This window comes from Ursus americanus, chromosome 15 (genome assembly GCF_024610735.1).
Source record: "Ursus americanus isolate L20-20 chromosome 15, mUrsAme1.1.p, whole genome shotgun sequence".
Classification (NCBI taxonomy): Eukaryota; Metazoa; Chordata; class Mammalia; order Carnivora; family Ursidae; genus Ursus; species Ursus americanus.
The window spans coordinates 5,871,433-5,888,525 of NC_142141.1; the positions used below are offsets into that span (position 1 = coordinate 5,871,433).

At 50.3% G+C, this 17,093-nt stretch overlaps 1 protein-coding gene across 2 annotated transcripts in view; it reads left to right on the plus strand.

Annotated features, from left to right (window-relative positions):
* Nucleotides 1-17,093, plus strand: part of SH3PXD2B (SH3 and PX domains 2B) — a 100,989-nt gene that overhangs the window by 62,951 nt on the left and 20,945 nt on the right. Inside the window, exons 6-9 of one of the 2 annotated variants that reach the window (XM_087867808.1) lie at nucleotides 828-853; nucleotides 9,118-9,252; nucleotides 13,730-13,834; nucleotides 15,370-15,453. In XM_087867808.1, coding sequence (XP_087723934.1) covers nucleotides 828-853; nucleotides 9,118-9,252; nucleotides 13,730-13,834; nucleotides 15,370-15,453 — 350 coding nt within the window. The remainder of the gene's footprint in view (nucleotides 1-827; nucleotides 854-9,117; nucleotides 9,253-13,729; nucleotides 13,835-15,369; nucleotides 15,454-17,093) is intronic. The other variant, XM_045792113.2, reaches the window with a different exon arrangement.

Here is a 17,093-nt window from a genome sequence, read left to right on the forward strand (position 1 = left end):
TAAAATCTTTAAAAAAAAAAAAGAGTACTTATTTCCAAGGGTTATTATGACTATTAAATGAGTGAACGAGAAGTACCTAGCAGGATAGTGGCACGGGGTAATAACATTTAGTAATTATTAGCTAATGTTACTGCTGCCACAGTATCTATCTCAACCCAACCATCCTGTCACCTCCCTTGTCCCTTTATAACATAGGAAACCTTTTTCCTAATGGGATAATTCACTTCAAAGTATTTTGTGATCCTCCATTTGTAATATTGTGCGGGTAATGCAGCTGCATGTAGTCCGTACTCATCATTCTGTATGAATTCTAGCCCACAGTAGTACTCTCTATGTCATGGCAAGAGAGATGTGTTTTATTCACTGATGTCCAGACTTCTACACAGTTTTCATGCGTTCCGCTTACCACTTACCCCCAAGAGCTTTCTGCTCCAGGAGTACAGCTCAGGGCAGCCCCAAGAAGTGAGGCAGGGCCTCTGCTGTGCCTGGCGGGGTGCACATCAGGCTAGTGCAACATGGGGGCCTGATGTTGTTTTCATACTGCGTGCCCCCACATTAACCCCTCCCTAGGGCCCCCTGCTTTGCAAATAGAGTAGAGATGCTGGTCCCCAGGGCGCCAGAGCACTCACCAGGGCAAAGGGAGAAAATTAAGAGGAATTCTTTCTTTTTCAAAGAGTCTGGGTCCCTGGGGCTGCCTCTGTTGGTGTTCATTCACGGGAAATGTTGCGGGATGGAGAATCTCAGCTTCCTAATGAAATAACTCATGTCGCCATGTATGTAACGGTACTGACTCATTACTCTCTCCCACCCTCTTCTTTCCTGTGCAGGGAACATGTTGGGAAAAAGAAATCTGGTAAGAATATTTTCCATTTTCATTAATTCAATGTTCAGCATACCCCTGCTGAGCCCCTATGATCGCCAGGCCCTGGGCACTGCCTGAGGGATACAGCATGTGACTGGGTGGGTAGGTGGTTGGATGAATGCGTGCATGCTTGGTTGATCGGTTGATACTCCAGCCTGTTTCCCAAAAAAAGAATTGGAGGTTGTTGCTTTTCCTATACCAAAAAGTTACAGACTGGATAAGACCTGCTGTCTTTTCCTGAGAATGCCTCAGAGGAGTAGGGGAGCCCGACATCTCTGACCAGCCACAGGGGGTTACGTACCTCTACGCTGCTGTAGACAGAGGAATGTGGTGCCTCACAGCTGAGAGCGTTCTTCCCAGGTGTTGGAAGGGGTCAAAAAAGAAGGGACGCTGGGTCTTGAAGAGTGAGCGGGAGCTTTCCACAGGGCAAAGGGCAGTTGGGGTTGAGAAGAGGTGCATGGGGGGAGCCTAGCCTCTGTGCTTCTGTTAGTCGGCCACTGTTCTGGGCAATAACGGCCGCTCTTTCCAGCACCTCTGGCACTCACTCCCTTCTCCTGAGCATCCGTTCTCTCCCTTCCCAGCCTTCCTTCTCCTCCGTGGAAGGCACAGAGCAATGATGGAAAAAGAGAAGGTGGGGATTCAAGTATGCCCAAAGGAATGATTCAGTCTTTGAAGGCCTGGGGTTGATAACTCTAGATTCACAACAGTCCGACCTTTTCCTCCAGCGACCCAGGATTATCCTACCCCCCCCCCACATCTACGAAATCCCCTGCCCGCACCACCACACCTGGAGCCAGCGTGGTCTTCAGAGCTTCCAGAATCCCAGAGCTTGTATGCATCTAGGACTCCAGGAAGATTGAGGGCATTGGTAATGATGTGGGGGCAGGAGGGGCTAAGCAGAGATCCTGGACATGAAAAAGGATGCCTTCTCTCAGGGCCCTCAGTTGCCTCATCTGTAAAATGGGGATAATAATAATCTATCTTGGCAGATTATTATAAGATTTATAGTGATATGTATAAATTACTTAGAACAATGCCTGGCATATTTTAAGTGCTACGTGTTTACTGCTGTCTTTATACTGCTACCATTAATTCAAAGCACATGGGTGTCCATGTCTGAAATTCAATGGCTCTGGTCCCTTTACAGCCCCCTGGGTGCAAGGCCTGTGGTCAGCTTTACAGGGCCCAGGCCATTCTTGCAAGGAAGAGTGGAGAGGAGCTGGGTCTCTTTCCCTCAAGGTCTGGCGTCTGGAATGAACGCCTGCCTTTTCCCACCCAGTCTGTTTATAGCTCCACTTTTGGGTTTAATAGGTACTGGCCGGAGCCATGGCATCCTGTTAAAGCTGCAAATGGTCCTTGAGCTCTGAGCATAATGATATGTTTCTTAGAAAAGAACAGAGAGGAGAAGAGGAACAGCCACTCTTGGGCTGGTCACAGAGTTTCTGGCTTTGAGTGTGCAGAGACCTTCTTGGAGGGAACGGCTAACGGAGTAGAGGAAAGAGACAGCTCTGGTTTGCAAAAACCAAAGTGTCCGGTCAGAACAGGCTTGATGAGGGGACTGGTCTGGAAGAGAGAAGAGGCTCTAATTTGTGGTGACGACTATTACATCATTCATCTGCAATGATGGGGGATGGATTTATTTATAGTTCAGCTGGTTGGAAAATAGCATCTTTCTTCTTTCAGGCTAAAGACCCATGCTGGGATTAGCCTTAGTTTCTTATCTGACCTTTGAACACTACCTTTATGTTAGAACTAGCCTTCTTGATTGCCTCTGAAAGGGATTTAAGGTTGACAGCCCAAACCCTGAGATTTCTGTGCCAGAACTCTAATTGGAGAAAGCTCATCTGTCTCCAGAGTTTGCTAGTCATGGCTGGCTGCCTGGCTCCTGTAGACTTGGGCTAATGTGGACTCAACTTCTACTCATTCTTCAGGAAAAAAAATCCTCCCACCAAATTTAAGAGGTCATGTGATTATTTAAAGAGCATCTTTCTTCTTGATTTTTCTACCCTTGGCTTATTGCAGTATTCTCTGATTTACTGGCTCTTTCAGCAAGACTGGCAGTATAGTGAATTTCTGGAAAGAAAATCCCACTTTATCATTACTCACTGTATTAGTCTGGCTTGGTCTGCCATAATGAAAATACTATTGACTGAGTGGCTTAAACTACAGAAACTTATTTCCCAACCTAGACTGCTGCCTTCTCACTGTGTCCTCCCATGGCAGAGGGAGAGCAAGAACCAGCTCTCTGTTGTCTCTTCTAGTAAGGGTACTGCCCCTGTCGTGGGGGCGCCAGCTCATGACGTCATCTGAACCTAACTACCTCCCAGAGCCCCACCTCCAAAGGCCGTCCTTTGAGAGTTAAGTCTTAACATATGAATTTTGGAGGGACAAAATGCTGTCCATGGCAGTTATCTTTAAAATTCAAGACATGTCGTCACGAATAAAAACATTCCAGTTAGAAAATTCTATGGTACCTGGGGCACTATACCTCTTGAGACTATATTATAGCACTTCCTCAGCATTAAAATCACCCTTCCACTGTGGAATCTCTCTGCTGACCTGTTCCTTCTCTGATTCCCGCTGGACCACAAGAATGACGTTCCTTACACAGGAATACTTAGATTTCAAGCTTGCAACTCCTCGTACTTAGCCACCTGCGTGAACTTCTAGGTATTGCCGTTACTATGCCTTATAGAGCTTGGGCGCAATATCACTGTCCACCAGTAGGTGTCCCCACCTAGCGCCTAGCTGGCCTGAAGCCTAGTTTGAGAATCCTGGCCCATCAAACGAATGACGTTCTCATAAACTGAGTGCTCTGGGTAAAAGGAAGGCAGAAGAACTGGTGCAGGAAAAGCAGCCCCAAGCACTCTTTTCCAAACCACTTAAGGGCAGGAAGTTCAGTGTAAAAGCTGCTGTCCTAGAACAAGGAGAGGTAAGACACAGGTGTGGCCCCTAGCGAGTTTTGGAGGAAGTATGGGCTCCAGCCCTGTGCCAGTAGCAGATGTGCTCACGCCAGCCCAGAGTCCTAAACCCTGCTCCCTGACCTCCCTGTTTCCTGGATTGGTGTCTCGTTTGCAGTGAGTCCCGTGATTTTCTGATTCCGTCACTGCTTTTCATTCTCCCAAACCCCCTTGGCAGCCTTGTTGGGAGAGTTAGTGCAGAAATGAATAGATCAGTCCATTGATCGGAATCCTGAAAACTGTATGTGGTACAAACGTACCATCAGTTGTTCAGACTGGGTGGCAACAATGAATTTTTGGACCGAGTAGCTGGACTTAACCGGACCCTGACTTCATCAAAGCTCTGTCCTTGCTTATAGGCAGGGAGTCATCTTTGGTTGTCCATGAGATGGGACAGGTGCCTGCTATAACTGTCAGCATTGTGTGCTCCTAGGAGGAGGCCTGGGGCCATGCAAAGCAGAAGAGTTTCTAGAAGTTTCCCTATGTCCTTTGTTCACTCCACAAATATCCATTCAGTGTCTGTGCTAAGTGCTGAGTGAACAAGACAGACACAGTTATTTATTAAATGATTATTAAGTACCTACTGTGCGCCTGGGAGTGCTCTAAGCCCCTGGGGAATGCAAAGGTAAACAAGATGTGGGAAGTATTCTTACAGTCTGGTAGGAAAAATAGATGGGTAAACAAAATGTTGTAAGAGCTCTAAAAGAAGGCATTTTAATTTATTTCTGGGGTAGGAAGTCCTTTAAAGGTGAGTTTTAGAATATTCTTTTTTTTTTTCCTTAAGGTATTTATTGATCCTGATAGGTGCCATCCACATTCTAGGCCAGGGGCTGCCAAACTTTTTCTCTAATGGGCCAGATAGTAAATATTCAGGGTTTGCAGGCCACATACAGGCCCTGTCAATAATAATAATAATAATAATAATAATTTTTTCCTCTTCCTCTCATTCTCCTTTACAACCCTTTAAAAATGCAAAAACTGGGGCGCCTGGGTGGCACAGCGGTTAAGCGTCTGCCTTCGGCTCAGGGCGTGATCCCAGCGTTATGGGATCGAGCCCCACATCAGGCCCCTCTGCTAGGAGCCTGCTTCTTCCTCTCCCACTCCCCCTGCTTGTGTTCCCTCTCTCACTAGCTGTCTCTATCTCTGTCAAATAAATAAAACCTTTAAAATAATGGGGCGCCTGGGTGGCACAGCGGTTAAGCGTCTGCCTTCGGCTCAGGGCGTGATCCCGGCGTTATGGGATCAAGCCCCACATCAGGCTCCTCCACTGTGAGCCTGCTTCTTCCTCTCCCACTCCACCTGCTGTGTTCCCTCTCGCACTGGCTGTCTCTATCTCTGTTAAATAAATTTAAAAAGGGGCGCCTGGGTGGCACAGCGGTTAAGCGTCTGCCTTCGGCTCAGGGCGTGATTCTGGAGTTCTGGGATCGAGCCCCACATCAGGCTCCTCCGCTATGAGCCTGCTTCTTCCTCTCCCACTACCCCTGCTTGTGTTCCCTCTCTCGCTGGCTGGCTCTATCTCTGTCAAATAAATAAAAATAAATAAATAAATAAAAATAAAAAATAAAAAAATAAAAATAAATAAAATTAAATTAAATTAAAATTAAAAAATAAAATAAAAATGCAAAAACTTTCCTGGAGTGCCTGGGTGGCTCCGTCAGTTAGGCATCTGACTCTTCATCTCAGGGTCATGAGTTGAAGCCCCACATTGGGCTCCACACTGGGTGTGGAGCCTACTTTAAAACACACACACACACACACACACACACACACACACACACACACACACACTCTCTTTACTAATTCCCCTCGCACCACAACAGACCATGGGCCTGTGAACCTTTAGACGGGGAATCCAACAGTTAACAGGAGACTGAGTCCCTGCACTCATGGGGCTTATGTTCCAGAGGGAAAAACAGACAACAAGGAAACAAGTAAATATATAGAATCTATGATTTTTTAAACACTGTGGTGAAATAAAAACAGGTGAGGCACTCAGCCCCACCATATGAATTGCACAGAATATCGCTCTTGAATTCGGGACTTTATATGCATTAAACACGGGAATCTTAAAACTAGGTGCGGCAGTGCAGGGTGGTCAGAGAAGGTCTCGTTGATGCGGTGCCACTTGAGCAGGAATCTAAACCATGCAGTGACCTGTGCCACATTGGGGAGCGTGGAAAAGAAATGAACAGAGGGGTTGGGCAGGGCCTGATAGGCTACGGGGCTTTCTCCTGAGGGAGGTGGAGGCCACTGTGGGCTCGTGACTGTTGAGGAACACGATCTTACCCATCTTTTAAAAGGACCACTGTAGCTGCTGTGTCAAGAACAGATTGTAGCAGTCAAGGCTGGGGAAGACCAGTTAGGAGGCTAGGATTAGGTGGTTCCCGTGTGAATGCAGGGGAGAGGAGAAGGCATCCTGAGCAGAGAAAACAGCCCGTCCAACGGCACCGTCATGCTTTCTGGTTTTATAGGTACACCACGAATCAGGTAGCCAAAACGCAAGGCCATAAAGGCCAGCAAAGTCCAGTGAACCTGAGGACAATGGGGAGCCATAGCAGGTGCTGAGCAGTGAGCAGCATGATCAGAGTAGCGTTTTGGGAGCAAGCACTCTGCCGTGTGGAAGACAGACCAGAGGGACAGGATAGAGGCCAGTTACACGTGTCGTTCCCCCACCACTACCATCCCAAACAATCCTCACTCAGACCCTGGTGCAGAGGATGGGGCTCCGTGAGGATGTGAATGAAGACAGGTGACAGGGTGCTAAAAAAGAAAGTCCACCCGCATCAAACCTGTGGCTGGGTGAGAAAGAATCCAGACCTGCCTCCAGGTGGCAGCAGAGAACCTCCAGGCGGGAATCCAGGCTGTCCCTGACCCTCCCAGCCCCCTGGCCTCCTGCAGGGAAGACCTGGGCGCATCTCTGAGAATTCACCTGAGCGGTGGGCACACGTTCCAACCTGACTGTGTGGTGGCTGCTTCTCTCCTGTCTCTCCAGTTCTTTCTGTCAGGTTGAGAGACAGGGAAGCACAGGTGCCTGGCTACAGCCCACCTGAGTGCCAAATCAGAAGGGTAGCTGCATTCCTGGGGTTGTGATCCCGAAGGCACACTGTATCCTGGGACAGAAGCTATAGACTCTGGTCTCTACTTGTTGCATCCCCTGGGGAAATTGTCCCCAGCTCGCAGTGGCCAGGAGCCTCCAGCGAGCCAGCGTCTGCCTCCACCTGCTCACATGTGAGCACAGCACCCGGTGGTCCAGGGCACTGTCGAGACTTCTGCTGTCAAGAGCTTCCGATCTAATGGGGGCAGTCGGGGGGCCGTAACAAGCCTGTTCGAAGGCTATTACAGAAAGGCTTGAGTGGCTGGGCTGGCTGGGGTGCACTGGCGTGCTGGAGGCCAGGAGGACATCAGCCCTGCATCCTGACCTTGGGGGAGGTGCTAGAGGAGAGAAGATAGCCCAGAGAGACACAAGGAAATCAGACCCTGGCTAACTGGTCCTGGGGGCGGGGGGGAGGCTCGTGGGGACCCACAGGGAAGGAAAGCAATCGGGCCTCTACCACCCTTCCTTCCCTAGCATCTTTTCTTTCCTCACCTACCCCCACCATGCCCCCCACCACACTGGAGAGCCTCTGAGCCAGGTGGACCTGGTTCAAGTCCGGCTTTGTCACCATCCAGCTGTGGGACCCAAGGCAAGGCACTCGATATCTCGGAGCCTCTTTTCTTGTCTATAGAAGGGGGGTGGCCGTACCCGCCTTCCAAGGTGGTCGTGTTGACATAGTTTATGTATGATGTGTAGCCTGCGGTGGGCGTTATGCGAGGCCCCTTCCTCCCAACCTGCTTCCGAACCTTCAGTCTACATCTCCATCTCTCTCCTCTGCTCTCTTTCTCTGTTCCCATGTTTTCTGCACCCAGGGTGGTCCTGGGACCCTCCCCGGCTTCTGTTTCCCTCCATTACCCTCAGCTGGGAAGAGCCAGGAAGCAGTGACACTTCACCCTGCTTCAATGCCCTATTCTGGTTTTCCACATCGGAAATTCAGAGCACATGGTTCTAACAAAGGGCTTTTGTGCTGCTTCTGGATGCCAGAGGCTGGGGTGCACTGGCGTGCTGGGAAATAACTTCACAACCAGCTTTCTGATCGAGAGCCCTGCTTTGTAGCATTTGCCAATATCCATGGTGTAAATACTCCCACTATGGCCAATTCCAAGCTACCAGCAAGGCGCCACCCGATAGAGCTGGGAAAGCACGCACAAAATCGGCCAGGGGGGCTGGCCCTTGCACAGCACTCCATTACTGGGTGTGTTAGGACACAGAAATGTGGGATTTCCTGGATATTTCAGTTGTTTATGGAAACAGTAGGAGGGAATACTGTGAATCAGGACTGTCGCAAAACCAGGGCCCTGTGGCCACAAATGTCAGGCTGCCCTTCAGTGGCTTTCTACTTGAGGATTAAAAAAAAAAAAAACCCAAACTTCTTACCTGCCTGTTCTGACCCGTGCCTACCTGTGTGTCCTCATACAGGACTGGTCCCCTTGCTCACTGTACTCAGCCCCCTGGCCTCCTCCCAGGCCCCTTCCTGGGAAATCTGAGTCTGTCTGCACTGTTCTTTCCCCATGCTCTCATGTCTCCTATTCATGTCCCCTCCTAAGGGAGGTCTTGCTGACCACCCCACTGAATGTGGCATACCCTTTCCCAGTCATTCTGGTCCAGCATGCTGGTTTCCTCCAGCAATGCAGCTCAAAAACTGATACTTATATTATCCCATGTGCTTATGGTTATATAGATCTGTTCGTGTGTCTGTCTCCCCACCTCGATGAAGTTACTGGAGACCAAGAGTCCTATCTGTTTCATTCACTTTCATCCCCCACACCTAATAGAGTGTCTGGGACATCACTGATGACTTCACGAATTAGTGGATGAGTGATTTTGGATGGGTGGGTGTTTGGTTGGATGGATGGCTAATGGCAGAGGGACGAACGAAGGGAAGGAAAGACTGATATGAGTGAATGCACTTTCCCGCTAGACGGTCAGCTTCTTCAGGGCAAGTACCATATCTTGACCGACTCTGAATCCCCAGTGGCTCGCACAGTGTCTGCATTGAACAGGTACTTGGTAAATTTTGGTGGTTGCATGAACAAATGAAGGAAAGCGTGAATAGATAAGGTGACCTTTGAGATACGTTCTACAGTAGCTTCTTTCTGTCTTTGAAATGTTCTCCTGACCCACCCTACTCCCCTGGCTCCCGCTCCTTCGTGCGTGGGTGGTGGCTAGAGGTGACATCTGATAAGGTTTTCTATCCGCAGGGGGCGACCTGACCTCGGTGGACCCCATGGTCCTGGAGCAGTATGTGGTGGTGGCAGACTACCAGAAGCAGGAGAGCTCGGAGATCAGCCTCAGCGTGGGGCAGGTGGTGGACATCATCGAGAAGAATGAGTCAGGTAGGGAACCGAGCCACCTCCCTCCTTGCCTTACCCTGTCGCCAACCCCCTAGGACAGGAGATATGTGGAAGCACAGAAACTGCAATGCCTGGTCTGAGCTGGGCGGTTCCCACAGACCCAGCTGACGCCCTCTCAGAAAGCTACCCGTGTTTGATCACTGTACTCACATATCCCACTTGGTCACAACTCACCGGCATCCTGTTGGGTCAGTTGTTACTGCTTTATTCCAAGGGTCGCATTTCATGAATGTGTCTTCTGGTTTCAAAGCACTTAGAGACATGGAGTCCAGCATTCCACTGGAAATTTGCCTTTGGTTACCGCGGGAGTCTTCCTGAAGGCTCCATCAGCTGCAGGCTCTGGTGGGACGGACACACTCCCTGTCTCCTCGGCCCACCTGTCATCACAGGGACCCCTGGGCCTGTACACTGGCCAGGTCTGGGACAGAAGGTGGTATGATCAGACACTTAGTCTGAGTTTCCATCTGAACTCCGCATTTCAGGGTTCGGAGACTGCTTGCTGCTTCCCTCTGACCATCAATTCTCTCATATGCAAAATAGAAAAGGCTTCAGATGGATGGTGCAGTCGGTGGAACGTCTGATTCTTGGTCTCGGCTCAGATCTCCGTCTCGGGGGTCATGGGATCAAGCTCAGCCCAGAGTCTGCCTGGGACTGTTTCTCCTTCTCTCTCTGCCTCTCCACCCCCCCTCCAAAATAAATAAATAAATCTTTTTTAAAAAAAATAGAAAACGCTTCTACTTCAAATAGCTGTTACCAGAATTAAACAAGATCCTACCTAGAGAGTGCCTGCCCCTGGGCCTGGCACACAGTAGGTACTCAGAGATGTGGGTTTGCTTTCCTCTTGCCTGCCTTAGCCAAGAACAGCCATGGGCATCACTGAAGGCAAAGAGCAAGGAGTAAAGGATGAGCGGATCCTCTCCAGGAAAAAGTGGCGTAAACCCACGGGCTTTGTTGTGCCTACAATGTGACGTTGCCTAATATCATTAGCAGGCCCATCTCTGTGACACCCCAGTGGCTAGTTATGGGCCAACAAACAGAGAGGAAAGACTGTTTGCAGCAGCATCTGGCTCACGTTACCATTAGTCATGAGATCAGCATTGGCCAACCCGTTCTTTAATTAATACAGCAACTGCCCTCCCCACATCACAGCTGAAGAAACAAGACTCCAAGTACCGTGCTCACTCACCCAAGATCTCAGGACAGGTTCTGGAGCTGGAATTCCAAACCAGTTCCAGCTGGCTCCAAGGCCATGTGACTCTCTCATTCCTGGGAATGAATATATGCAGATGATCTAATTCTTGGGAATGAGCGTATGCAGATTATGGGTGTGGCTAGGATGCCTCGCAGGGACTGAGGAAGGCAGCCCCCACCCCCCTGAGCAGCCTGTGTGCCGAAAGTCAGGAAGAATACATTGCCGGGGGAAGAGTAGGAGCCAGGAGGGGTGCTGAGGATAAGCCTGGCATGTCCAGAGGCAGTGGGGGAAAGGGGGCCGGCAGGAGGTCACATCTTCCAGTGGCCAACAAGCCAGCAGCATTTATGTTTAATTCTATTTTACTGACCCATGTAATATGTGGATACATTCTTCTTAAAACATTAATAATAAAATCTGTTTTTTCCACTGGCTTCATTCAACCTTAATCCCCTTCCCAAGCCCCACAGAGACCTTCTGTCAGTTTACTATGAATCCTTGATAAGGTACGTGTGTGTCTTCATGCATATGTGTGTACACACGTATGTATGTGGGTGGGTGTATGTGGTCTGCATGTCCACATGTGCGCACGTGTGCCCGTACATAAATAACCATATGCGCGCGACGATGTTTTGTGTGTGTTGATATAATTTTGTAGGTGTTCTTACCTCCAGTGCTATCGTTCTGTGTACATTTTGACCATTTCGATCTGCAACACGCTCTTGAGTCAACATTTCGCTCTTTTTAGTCCTTCACCATCTGCGTACTATTTGATCTGAATAAACCATGTTTTTCTCCGGCGTGAACAGTATACGCATGCACGTTGGTGGGTGTTTCCTAGGTTAGATATGAGATACGGTATGGAACCGTAGGGACACATATTTTGAATTTTAAGATCCTGCCAAATGACCTGCCTGCCAACTGGCCGTGACAGTTTCCTCTCCCCTAGCAATGATGAGAGCTGAGACTTGGAGGCAAGGACTGCCTAGGGCTGAATCCTGGCTCTGCTGCTTTGTGACCTTAGTCAAGTCACTGCCTCTTTCTGAGCCTTGGCTTCCTCATCTGTAGAATGGGTTGGTCCCATGCAGCTCCTAGGGCTAGTGTGACAAGCCAGCCTGTCAGTAGTAGATGTGAAGTGCTGACCCAGTCTGGCACACATTGTTGTCATTGTGTTGTGACAGTTTGCTTAACCCCCACACAAATACCTACAAATAGGAGTTCTTAGGAAGACATATGACATACCTTCTAATTTCTGGATTTGCATAGATTTGTTCACCCTGTTCACTCATTCACATGCGTGCACACTTCCCAGCCACCAAAACTTGTATTTTTTTTTAAAGATTTATTTATTTGAAAGGGGGGGGAGGGGCAGAGGCGGAGAGAGAATCCCAGGCAGACTCCCTGCCGAGGATGAAGCCCAATGCAGGGCTCTATCCCATGAGCCTGAGGTCAGGCAGATCCCATGACCTGAGCTGAAACCAACAGTCTGATGCTTAACCAACTGAGCCACCCCAGATGCCCTTCCTAAACTTATATTTTAAAAGGAGTGTCCAGTTGAGTAAAGCAGCTGATTTCCACTCCAGGGAGGTCAAAAACAAAGGCTTCCCTGTAAGACCAGCAAGGCGGCTCCATTAGTCTGCTCCTTCCTTCTCTTCTTTTTTGAGGTGTCCAAGGCTTGGAGGTGTGTGATCTTGGGGAGCAGATCCTATTTTTCTTTGTCTTTTTTTTTTTTAAGATTGATTTATTTATTTGAGAGAGCGAGAGAGAGCACGCATGTGAGCTAGGTGAGGGGCCGAGGGAGAAGAGAGAGAATCGCAAGCAGACTCCCCGCTGAGCATGGAGCCCAACATGGGGCTCGATCCCAGGACCCTGGTATCATGACCTGAGCCAAAACCAGGGGTCGGATGCTTAACCAATTGACCCACCCAGATGCCCCCAGATCCTGTTTTTCCATTTATATTGTGCAGAGCCCGTTGGGCCATGTGTTAATTTACCATTGCCGTTGTGACCAGTTACCACAAACTTAGTGGCTTCAAACAACATAAGTTAATTATCCTACAGTTCTGTAGGTCAGAAGTCCAAATGGGCCCGCAGTAGGCTAAAATCAAGGCACTGGCAAGGCTGCGTTCCCATCTGCAGGTTCTAGAGAGGACCTGCTTCTTTGCCTTTTCCAGCGTTTAGAGGCCACCCCTTTCCTTGGCTCACGGTCCCGCCTCCGTTTTCAGAGCCCACCATGCTGCACCTCTCTTGTCTTTTCCTCCACAGCCACATCTCCCCCAACTCTTCTTCTGCCCTCCCTGTGATTACACGGGGCCCACCCAGATCATCCCGGATAGCCCCCCTATTTTAGCTTGGCTGCTTTGCGGCCTTAATCCCACTGCCTGCAACCTTAATTCCTCTGTGCCACGTAATTTACCATATTCACAGGCTCCGAGGATTAGGACACGGACATCTTTGGCAAGTCACGGTTCTGCCTACCACAGGGTACGAGCTCGTTCTCTAAAGAAGGAGGGCCTGTGGGTCTGGGTGAGAGGCCTCAGGCAGTTACACTGCAGCCAGATCGACCCTGACAAGAGCCAGTGCAAGATCAGCGTCTCGGGGGCGCCTGGGTAGCGCAGTCGTTGAGCGTCTGCCTTTAGCTCAGGGCGTGATCCTGGCGTTCCAGGATCGAGTCCCACATCGGGCTCCTCCGCTGGGAGCCTGCTTCTTCCTCTCCCACTCCCCTGCTGTGTTCCCTCTCTCGCTGGCTGTGTCTCTGTCAAATAAATAAATAAATAATCTTTGGGGAAAAAAAAAAAAAAGGTCAGCGTCTCGGCTAGGTCAATAGGACAGTGGCTTCAGCATCAGACAGCCCTGGGTGCGCCTGGCAGCTCTTGCCTAAGTCGTGTGAACTTGGACAAGTGTACTCACTTCTTGGAGCCTCGGTTTCCTCATCTGTGTCATGGGGGTGATAATGTGAAGATTAGATAAAATAGTGCAAGTCAAATGGCCTTGCATACCTTAGAGCCGATAGCTACATTCCTTACTCTCGTCATTCAGGACGACCTTTCTGTCCCCTGTCCCAGACTGTGGAGTGGGTTTCCTGTTAGGCTGCCCTGAGCAATTAACAGAGAGCTAACATGGGGAGTTGTGTTCCACAGTAAAATAGTGACTTTCTCACCCTATTCCGAGCATTGACTCATGGCCGTGGCTGAACGTGTTACTATATTCTGACCCCCCAGGCTTCGCACCCGACCCGACTAATCTCAGTCTGCACTCTTGTTTTCCCAGGTTGGTGGTTCGTCAGCACTGCCGAAGAGCAAGGCTGGGTCCCCGCAACCTGCCTGGAAGGGCAGGACGGTATGCAGGATGAGTTTTCCCTACAGCCCGAAGAAGGTAGGAAGGAGCTGGAGCCTCGCGCTTGCCGGAGAGACCTGTGCTGGTCATCACCCATGTGGGGACCTCCTTACCCAGCCCCTCCCTGCCCTTCAGCCTCTGCCTCCAAGTCTCAGTGGCTCGCTGGCTCAGGACATGAAGCCAAGGCCAAGGGGGTTGGGGCTGATGACAAGGCTGCCCTTTCTTAGGGGCTTTTGGGAGCGAACCCAGGTGAGCCTGGCCGGAGCTGGGGTCCTGACACCTCTATGGGACCCCAGGAGGGCCCCTGCCTGATCACCGTCAGCACCTCACTATTCTTTCCTTGAACTATTCTGATGGCCAGGATGCTGGGGCTCCTTCCAGCTCATTTGTGAGACGTCTGAAGCTTTCTATAAACGTCTGTGTTTTCTCAGTGACCCGGACTGGGCATCAGGATTAGGGCTGACCCTTTCCACTTACCCACACGCTACTTCCGTTACCAGGAGAACTTACCCACCAGGTGTCCCGAAGGGTGGTTCCTGCAATGCCAGAAATACTACCCCCAACTGACTCCGATTGCCCCACTAGCAGCAGTCCTGAAACTACAGGACGAGTTCATCTTAGCTAATAAACAGAAGGCTTTGAGAGCCAGACAGACCTGAACGTGAATCGGCTGCACCATTGCGGGCAGAGTTGGGCCAGCAGCGTAACTGCTCCCTGCCTTGGCCTCCTCCTCTAAAAATGGAAATGATGATGTCTATATCATGGGATTTTTTTTTTCTTAATTAAATGAGATTCCATATGCAAAGCATTTCGCAGAGAACCTAAAATATATAGCTATGCCTTACCCAGGGTTAAACATTGGGGCTTTTATCTGACTGTTTTTGGGGAAAGCACAAAACCACTTTCTGTGTTTATCAGAAAAGAGGGTGAGAAGAAGGGAGATATTTCTGTGCCCAGAGGTGAACAAACAAATGTGTATATGGTTTTGCATTTAGTTTTATTACGGCCAGCACCCCTCAGAGTACAACGTCTGTTGGTTTGCTCTGTTTTGTGGGGCCCTCTAGGCACTAGGGGCTGGGCCAGCTTAAAGAATCAACTCAGGTTCAGGGGTTGTGATATACCACATGGAAATTAGCTCCCTCTGACAGTTAATGATGACCATTATGGGCAGCCCTCTGTAAGGGATTGATTATTAACCCATTTTACAGATGGGGAGACGGGCTCAGAAAGGTAGAGACACCTGCCTGGGGTCACACAGCTAGAAGATGGGAGAGATACCACATTTTCCTAAGTCTGTACATTTTTCTTCCCCCTGTCACAAGGGCTTCTCTTAGTGCCTCTTTATAAGTCACGATAGGAATCGAATTATGTCTACCGGTGGCCTCTGCACCCAAGTCCAAGGTTAATACTCAGGAACTTGGTCCTCTTCAGACACCTGGGGTTTGGCACAGGCTCAGAAATAATTACTCCTAAATGGGAACATGCACTTGGTGTCCCCTTTGCCTCCAGACACTGGAAGTGTTTTCTCCTCACCTCTGCCTTCTGCCCTTCACCTCCACATGCTGCCTGTCCAGTCTCATGGAGGTACTGGTCTTTGCCCCGGCCCGCGGGCCGCCGCCGGACTCTGGGGGACTTGTATGCCATCAGCTGGCGTCAAGGTGCCTGCCTTGGGGTTTTCTTCAGTGTTTGGAGCCACGTCCCTGCATCCGCATGTGCCTTCCTGCTCGGGGACTGCCCGTGCCTGTTGCATGTGAGAAACGGTGACCTTGTCTGTACCCTGTGTGTGTTGGCATGTAGGTCGGGGCAGTGTTTCTCGGCCCGGGGCTCTAAAGTTTCCCAGGTGAAAAAATAATGCCCGGGGCCTCTCTAATGCTGAGCCAGTGACCTGTCTTTCATCAGACACATTATAAGGGAAAAAGAAACCCACGTCAAACTGTCTTAAGCAAGAAGGGAAGTGTACTAGCTCCTCACTGAAAAGTCTGGGGAAGAACTAGCTTCAAGCTTGGCTGGATCCGGGGGCTTGAAAATGTTGTCGGGACCTAGGACTCACTTTCCCCACCTCTGCTCTGCTGTCTGCCTTGCTGACACCATTTGCTCGTGACAGCAATTCTGGGTGCTTTTCAGGGATACCCACCGAAGGAAGAGCTTCTCCTTCAACACAAGTCCTAGGACTGGGGCTGAGTGACCCGCTTGGGTCACATGCTGTCCCCGAACCCATCACAGTGGGCAGGCGAATACAGCACTTTGGCAGGGCAGGGTCATGCACCCCCCTCCCCCCAGGCAGTGGTGAGGTCAGCCTCACCCACACCGTGTGGATGGAGGCTGGTAGCACCAGCAGAGGCTGAGCGGGCGGATACGAAGCAGGCATCCGCCAGCAGTCTGCGTGGTCTCCACCTTAGGCTTTGTTAGGCATCGCTGAGTGTTTCATGGAGCCCAGGGAGAGCCTCTGGGTGCCGGAGACTCTCCCTGTGTGATTTAGCTGAAGGACGGGGCCCCACGGGAGTCCAGGACCCACAGGACTGACTGCATTTCATCTAGGACCCAGGCAGCACCCCTTCTCACCCAACCAAATAGAACTTCCATGCATCTATGGGCTTGAATGACCCCCCTGCACCCCTCGCAGCGCCCACACCCCACCGTGCAGCCAGCATGAGTGAGGGGAACAGCTGACTTCGCCATGCACAGGATCTGTGTAACTCGAGTCAGCTCAGCCCCACAGAGCAGGTCAGTGGGCTAGATCAATCAATAAATAACCTCCCTGTGTGGCTGCCGCCTCCCTGACACCAGCTGGGCAGGCCACAGACAGCCTGTGGTGTTTTCCCAAAGAGAGAGAGTCAGCCCCAACACACTGGCCATCAACACCAGCCCACAGCTGGCTCAGTCACTCCCTGGGGGCCGGAATGTAACCAAAACAGGAAGGCCCTTTCCTCTCCTCACCAGGGTCCCCTGGGACACTCATCCGTCTGTCTCAGCAGTCACTGCTGACAGTGTGGAGCCCGGAAGCTCTTCTCTTGTTCTCTGGAAGGCCCTGCCAGAGTGTGACAATGAGCAGTCTCCCAGCGGAGCCTGAGCAGTGGTCCCGTGGCTTTGAGGGGAAAGAGTGGGGAGCCACGGAGAGTGAGGTGGAAGGCACCCCAGTTACGTTAATGAAAATTAAAGCAGGCAGTGATTTTACCATATGTGTGTGTGTTTATACATAAAATCATGATGTGGCACACTTAGAACTAAGAGAGTGTTAAACGTAATTATATCTCAATTTAAACAAACCAAAACATTAAAAATAAAATTGGGGGCGCCT